The sequence below is a fragment of the Bos javanicus genome, chromosome 28 (assembly GCF_032452875.1).
Source record: "Bos javanicus breed banteng chromosome 28, ARS-OSU_banteng_1.0, whole genome shotgun sequence".
NCBI lineage: Eukaryota > Metazoa > Chordata > Mammalia > Artiodactyla > Bovidae > Bos > Bos javanicus.
Window position 1 is genome coordinate 26,114,038 of NC_083895.1, and position 8,143 is coordinate 26,122,180.

The following is an 8,143-nucleotide window of genomic DNA, read 5'->3' on the forward strand; positions in this document are numbered from 1 at the left end:
CTTATTTACAGGTATCAGAAGGTAGGGGAAAAACTTCTCTGGTGTCCAGTGGCTTAGACTCTCAGCTTCCACTGCAGGGGGCACAGGGTCCATCCCTGTTCAGGGGATTAAAGTCCCACAAGGAAGCACACAGCCAAAAAAAAATTAGATAAGAAGGAAAGGGAAATGCAGCATTAGACTGTCAGAATTTCTAGCAATACACTTGTGATTTTGTCAATTTTAGATGATGGCCTGGGAAAGATACTGCCACTCATTATAAACCAAAAGGAATCTGATACTCAGGGATAACTAACAAAATTTTAAAGAAGACTCTATAAAAATTGCAAATGGTGGCTATGCCTGATATTAGGTGTTGGAATCCATAATATTATAAAAAGGGTTTGGGAAATGTCATTGTTTTGTGAACTTGCGATAAGTTCCAAAGGCACAGATGGCTTAAGAGTCTTGCTTTTTCCAATTATTAGTAAGACAGTCACCGAAAAACATGCGATCTGTTGACCAAGTCATTCTTTACATTAAAGGCTTGGCTGATTCATCCAATGCTTAAGCAAACTTATAAAAGTAATTCAAACCAATACCACTGCTTTTTATTATATTACTGTATTATTATTACTGCTTTTTTGATTAGCCTTGGTGGTAGTGAAGCCCTTATTGCCCAACTGGTACTGATTAAAAGCAAATCACTTCCAAAAGCCAAATATACATATATTCAATACATATATGAGCAAATATATATATTTGAGTACTTGTAAGGAATTAGTAGTTAGCAACTGGCTTAATAAGGAAAATAAAAGATTAAGGAACTGTGTATCTAGCTGTTTAAAAGTTGAATATTATTTCAATTAATTCAATCGTTTTAAAAACCATGAAAAATATATTTCCAAGTTGATAGAGAAAACTTTCAAATTAATTACTTGCACACTCATCAGCTTGTCTTTTTTTTGATGATTACAAATCAGCACTTTGCCAATTGCTGGGGTTAGATTTAAATACATCTTTACTCAGATAAGCACTCAATGTCACCACCCCCCAAACAAATAGGCCTTTAGCACCATCAGAAAACTAGCAGGGCACCTCGCATGAAAAGCAAACCCAAGTTTTTAATTCTATTTTACAAAATGTATATTACAATAATGTATACACAATTTTTAAAAATACAGAGCACTCACACCCATGTATTCTACCAAAGAAAAAAAGAAAGTCTACTTCATGCATGCACACACAGTACACTAAGCATAAACGCATTTACAAGACAGGAAGGCAGCTCTGTATTAAGCATACACAGGTAAGAGATACTGTAACTTCATCCTAACAGGACAGACTTACTAAGGTTAAGGAAGTGAGGACTAAACCTAAAGTATAACCCAATTCTATTTTTTCTTACATTGTTTTCCCTCAAAGTCGCCCAGAAAGGGGGGAATCAATCAAAACTATTCCAAGATGCATTAATGAAATCTACAACATAATAGGGAGGAAAAAAGTAAAGCAATAAAAGCATTGCGTCCCTAGGACTAGAGATGCGAAAAGTAACCTGGAAATTTCCTAATTTTATTCTAAGAATGTGTCCATCCTATGCCGCCGAGTGGGGAAGGCTACGGCTCCACAGCGCAGATCACTGGGCGTCTCATTCCGACCGGGCCGCGCGACCTAACTGGCCATCTGGAAGGGCTCAGGCTGGAAGCCGAAGAGCCTTTGGCCGTAGGGCTCGGTCTCTGCCGGCAGCTTCGCGCCCGCAAACGGAAGGTAGTGGTCTCGGCCGAAGTGCTCACAGTGGAGACTGACCCAGTCCCGCTCCGAGCCGAATCGTTCAGCCTCGGCCAGGATGCGGGTCAGAGCCATGATGTAGCTTAGCGCCATCTGCAGGGTCTCGTACTTGGACAACTTTTTATCCTGGCCCCACTGGGGCACCACCCTGCGCAAGCGGTCGAAGGCCGTGTTGAGCCCCTGCATGCGGCGGCGCTCGCGCGCGTTTGCCGCTAGGCGCCTGCGCGCCGCGCTCTCCAGCCGCCCGGCCCCGGCGCACGTGCCCGCGCACTCGGCTCCACCCGCGCAAGGGGGCGCGGCACGCGCTCCCGCCGCCGTGTTGCAGGGCTTGCAGGACTTCATTCCCCGCCGGCAGGAGGGAGGCGCCGAGCTCTCGGGTCCTTTCACGAGTTGTGCGTGGCTGCTGTATGAACCCGCTCTGCAATTTGGCTCTTCCTAGCAAATAAGTCATACACAAAGCAACTACGTGGAATGGAAGTTTGCAGTGGGGAGTGCGGGGTTCCGCCTTGTGTCCTATTGGATAACCAGATAGATGTCTCTTCACTTGCCAAAATTTAGAGGAAATTGAGAGGTAAAAGAGAAAGTCATTTTCCCAGTGTTAAGTTGCAAAAGAGAAGGGAACTTTCCTGCAGCAGAATTGGTGTGGCTGGTTCGAGAAAGGTCTCTGGGAAAACCGGAGACTTCTGGAAGACAAAATCTTTTCCGAAGCTCAGATAGGAAAGGAGCGCTTCTTCCGCAGTAGCTGTGGGAGTGCTGGATCAATCTTTGAAGGAGGAGAATTTATAGCAGAAGGCTGAAGGAGGGAACAGGTGGTGGCAGGTGGGCGGGCGTCCCTCGGCTTCCATCTCAGCACCTTCCTACCCTGGGAACCGCAGGGGGGAAGGGGGACGACGCACAGCAAAATCCTGACATCACCGGCTTCGTCTGTTGGAAGTTTCTCCAAAGCTATGTCCAGCATTAACTAACACACCATCTGGAGTGGCCGGTCTGTGCCCAAAAGAATAACAGGGTGGGGGTGGGGGAGAATTTGGTTCATCTTTTTCCATATCAGTGTGCAGCTTACAGATCAAAAATTGAACCATAGTTTTTAAATGATTAGAAATCACTTTGGTGATTATGTTGGTTTTGTGTGAATATGTTGGTCTTGGAATTGTAAGATATATAGACGTTCAGTGATAGAAATTTTTGCTTTGTCAAGATGTGTGGCAATTTCTCACAATGCTGACTGAATATATTCTCATTTTATTTTAGTTATTAACTAAGTTGGGACAGACAGCAGGTCATAACATTATTTCAGACGTGGAATTTTACTGTGCAAATAATTTGGCTGTTTTCTGAAGAATAATTTAGTATAGCATATCAAAAGATATTGGTGTGCTCACAGACACAGAAAACAAACTTGTGGTTACCAAAGGGGATGTGGAGGGTGATAAATTAGGAGTTTGGAATTAACATATACACACTATTATATATAAAACAGACAAATAACAAGGACCTACTGTATAGCACAGGGAACTTAGAATAATCTAAGTGGAAAAGAATCTGAAAAAGAATGTATATATACAAATATATATGAACTGAATTACTTTGCAGCACACCTAAAATTAACACATTATAAATTAACTATACTTCAATCAAAAATGGTTTAAAAAACAGATTAACATATATGTAAAAATGTATATTATTTTACTATATAATTGGATTGCATGAGTTTGGATACTTAGGCAAATTCAGAATTTATAGCACATTCCCCCAACACAGGTTTATAAATATTTGGGGGATGTATATTGAGATGATAATTATTTCATTTGACTTTTAAATCTAATAAAACTAATCATGATGCACATATATATGCAAAATGAAAACATCTAAGTAGTTTGTGAAGTGTTTTTTTTGTTTTTTTTTTTTTGCCCATGCCGTGTGGCATGTGGGATCTTAGTTCCCCAACCAGGGATGGACCAGGGATCAAACCCATGCCCCCTGCAGTGGAAGCGCAGAGTCTTAACCATTGGAACACCAGGGAATCTGATTTGTGAAGTTTTAAAAAATAATTCCTAATGGAAGACTTTTTCCCCCACCTCATAAAGTTGTAAGTATCTCATAAGACTTCCCTGTTTCAGTTGTATCAATTGTCCTCAGAAACAATAATGAAACATGATTTCCACTCTTGCTAATGAGGAGCTGATTTGTAGAGAAATTGCTAACTTGATTCTCTTGTCTCAGCTTCTTTCTAGCTCTTAAGGAAGAGTCAAGTGGCAAATAAACCAGTTCCAAATAGATTCAAGCCAGAATCATTTCTGAATTCTTTAGGAAGACCAAGTATGTTCTTTCTCCTTTTGAGATATGGATTATGTTGGCATTATTCTCATTTATTTTTGTTTAATCAAATTATTAACAAGTTCCCACAAATCAGGAGTCTTTTAACTGTGTCTTCTCTTACCATTGCTTGAGACTAAAACCCCTTTGTGACTGCCCTGACTCCAAGTTCTGTCTTCCCATAAATAGTTGATTAATCCCCAGCTGAAGCAATGACAATGAAATGAAGCTGAGTAACATGAAGACAATAGAATTCAATTGAACATTAATGATCTGCAACATGACAGATGTTGAACACAGACTTTTGCATGGAGCCACTCAGCTCTATTACTCTGATTCTTAACAGTCTTGGTCAGGAATAGCACTCCTATGACAGGAAAGACTGTGTTTAGTCATCAAAATGTTGAATACAATTCTTGGAGTTTTCATGGAAATCAGCCCGACTAATGCTATTATTTCTCATGTTCATTTATCTCATCCTTCCCCCAAGGAGCCTCCTCTATGCTACTCTAAGGAACTTTTCCCTTAAAAAACACTGTTTTGGACACTACTGACCAAAATGTTAATGAGATGTATGATTTTGCAGGCCATGTATTCAGGGTTGGTGATATAATTGCCTGTGCACCAAGAGAATTGTAAACACAGTTTGAAGAGAAAAAGGAAGTCTGGCAGCATGCACACAGCTCAGCTATGCTGGAATATAAACTAACAGATACGTGACGTGAAATTGATCCAATAACAGCATTGCTGCAACAAAGGGCAGTAGGAAGTATACAGTCATTTATTTCTCAAATGTATTTTGAAGGACAATTTATTAGTACTACAAAGATGCTTCTGGGGAAAAAATTCTGCTGTCAGTAAATTTGGGAAACACATTTGCCATAACCTACTTAGAGAGTCATAAAGCAAAATTGCTATACTAAAATTTCTGAGCAGCGCTGGAGCAAAGAAACTTTCTGACTCCAGAGTTTCCTAAACCTTCTTGAACACAGAACCCTTTTTTCTACAAAGTTCTGTTAACAAAGTTCCTCGGAATACACGTTTTCAAACCTCCTCTAATACCTTCCATTTATTTTATAGAGGACTGAAATCCAGACACTAAACAATAGGTGCAAACATGCTGAGCAACTTAACGACTGAATTAAAACAAGAAGTCACATCTCCTGTAGCCACTGATTTCAGAGGTTTTAAAACTAGAATCACTTAGTACAAGCTCCTCAGCTTATATTGGGGCAGTTGAAATCCACTAATGCTTTCCCAAAGTCAACAGTCACTAGTAAAAGTTTCAGGAATAGAATTAGAAATTTTGTGCTTAAAGGATGGTGTCATTTATTTCATAACACTGGTATCTAGCACAGTGCCTAGAAAATAGCAAGTAATAAGCAACCCAGGCTGAATGGCTGAACAAAAGTTACTTAAATGACAGTTAGATAGATGCTAATCAGAATGAGTGCATTCCTGGTGAAAATGACTCTGACAAATAATTTACATTTCCTTACTTTGTAAAGATCACACACTAGATCCACATTTTAAATCCACAATTGATTCTTTCTTATCAAAAAACACAGCCATTTAAGCCAAAAGAACATGCCTGTCAGACTAATATCTATTGTGTTTCTATACTGAGGGCATGATCTTACCAAGTGAATTGGCAGTTACTATATGTCTAGAGTTGGCCAGAAATCAAAACTGGCAGATGGAGATGAGACAGAGGGGATGATAGGAAGAGCTTATACCAGTAGGAGTAGAAAGCTAGGAGAAACATTGTTTTAAAAGTAAAAGATCAGTGATTAGAAATTATTGTATAAAATGGATAGAATAGGTTAAAGGATAAACATTCTTTTATTACCCAAAATTATGTGTTAATTTTTTAAATAAACACTCTCCAAAGAGACATGCAATTAAAAGGAAGAGAGAAGAACACTTTTTCATTCTGAATTTGCAAACAAAATAAGGAAAATGAGGAATAGGGCTTCCTTCTGGAGAGAGTAGCAACTGGGGGACTTTGAGGCCCTGAAAAACTTCAGAGATGAGCCAGCAAAGGCTTAAACGGATGGTGAAGTTGAGGTCCACTTATATTTCAAAAAAAGATCAGAAGTGCAAGGTCTTCAAAATTCTTGTTATTTTATAAAGTGCTATGTAATTACCAAGGGCAGGGTGGGGGAAGCCTGCAAAAGGATTTATATGTTTAGAGAAAGGAAAGGAGAGGCAACGATTTACATCTCTGTCCTTTGTCTCTGAAAGATCCAGGGATGAGAAAACCCAGGTTTCTCATGGAGGGCAGAAACTAAGAAGGGGCAGAGACAAATCATGCAGCCAAAAGAGATTGAAAAAAAAAAAAAAAAAAGGGATGCTCTGTCCTAGACTCCAGAAATGATCATTTACCTTCAGAAAATACAGGTTCACTAAATCACCAGCTGATTCTCCAACCCTCAGTTACTTTACACACTGTTTGAGAATTCTGGCTTGGGACCCTGACTTAGTTTCTAGTCGCCAGGAGCTGAATGACTTATAGGGTTTGGACTCTGGATGATGGATCTTAGCCTCCTCTTAGCTTCTTTGAAGTCAATTTAGAATCCTGGATCTCCTTTCAACTATGTGCTCTCACACAAATCACTTCTCTGATTTCTCCAAGTACAAAGTAGAATCATAATACGTACCTTACAGGGCAGCAGTGAGTATTAAATCAAGTTTTATGAAATAAAGAACTCTGCCTGGTCCCTAAGAAAGTCACTCTTTTGGGAGGCAGAGTGGGAGGGAGACTCAAGAGGGAGAGGATATGTGTATACACATAGCTGATTCACATTGTGTACAGCAGAAACTAACACAACACTGTAAAGCAATTATGCTCCAATAAGTAAATATTTTTTTTAAAAAAGGTCACTCTTTAAATGACAGCTAATACTACATATTCTGGATAGTTTTTACAAGTGATAACAAAAATGAACTAATCACTTTCTACAGCTTTTGATTTCAGTGAATAATTTTTTAACCCTTTACACATAAAGCTACAATTAAGCATGACGTGAATTCCAACTGTGTGATCTTGAACAATTTACCTAACCTCTCTAAGCCTTTTACCTTATCTGTGTTGTTGCTGTTGTTTAGTCACTAAATTGTGTCTGACTTTTGTGGCCCCATGGATTGTAGCCCACCAGGCTTCAACAACAACCTTGTCTGTAAGGAAGGTTAATAATAGAAAGATCTTACAGAATTGATATGACAATTGAGTTAGTTACCCTTTGTAATGCGCTTAGACCTATGCCTGGCATACAATTTAATGCGATATAGATGCTTGTTTAGATAAATAAAATCACTTCTTGCAGTTATCCAGGATGCAGACCAGCTACCTCTCCTTCTCTCATCTTTGCTTTATTTCCCTGATATTCAGTGCTTGACCCACAGAGTGATCAGGGACAAGGAGAAGAAGGTAAATTCAAAGGAGTTCCTTCTGCCTTTCACATTGGAGCCAGCTAAGTTTGAATATCACAGACAGAAGCCAAAAAAATGCTCCCCAGGCCTTACTAGGTAGCAGATTTTGTGGTTTCATTGTAGTTTGAGGCTCAGTCTCTCACTGACAGACACATATTTTAAAGTGTTAACTTTCAGGAGATGCTCCACCTTTCCATTGACTGAAATATTTGCATTCAGCCTTCCCAGGTGGCGGCACAGTGATAAAGAATCCACCACCTGCCAATGTAGGAGATGCAGGAGATTCAGATTCCATTGCTGGGTTGGGAAGATGCCCTGGAGAAGGAAATGGCAACGCAGTATTCTTGCCCGAGAAATTCCATGGACGGAGGAACCTGGCAGGCTACAGTCCGTGTGGTCACAAAGAGTCGGATACGACTGATATGACAAACACAAAATATTTGCATTCACTTCCCCAGGTCCTTCCCTTCCTCGCACTGAGGTATTTGAGAAGACAAATCAATAATCATGATGCTTCTTTTCATGAATGCAGATGCAGAACCCAGAGAATCAGTTTCAGGGATGTGCTGGACTGTTCTGTGTTAAACTTGGCCAGGAAGCTATGTTTCTCATAATGCCTTTCCCTGTGTGA

At 39.9% G+C, this 8,143-nt stretch overlaps 1 protein-coding gene across 1 annotated transcript; it reads right to left on the reverse strand.

Moving 5' to 3' along the window:
* Positions 1–585: 585 nt before the first annotated feature.
* ATOH7 (atonal bHLH transcription factor 7) lies at positions 586–2,766 on the reverse strand. The gene has a single exon (XM_061405134.1). It carries the CDS (start codon positions 2,104–2,106, stop codon positions 1,648–1,650), a length of 459 nt encoding a protein of 152 aa, XP_061261118.1. The 5' UTR covers positions 2,107–2,766; the 3' UTR covers positions 586–1,647.
* Positions 2,767–8,143: the final 5,377 nt, after the last annotated feature.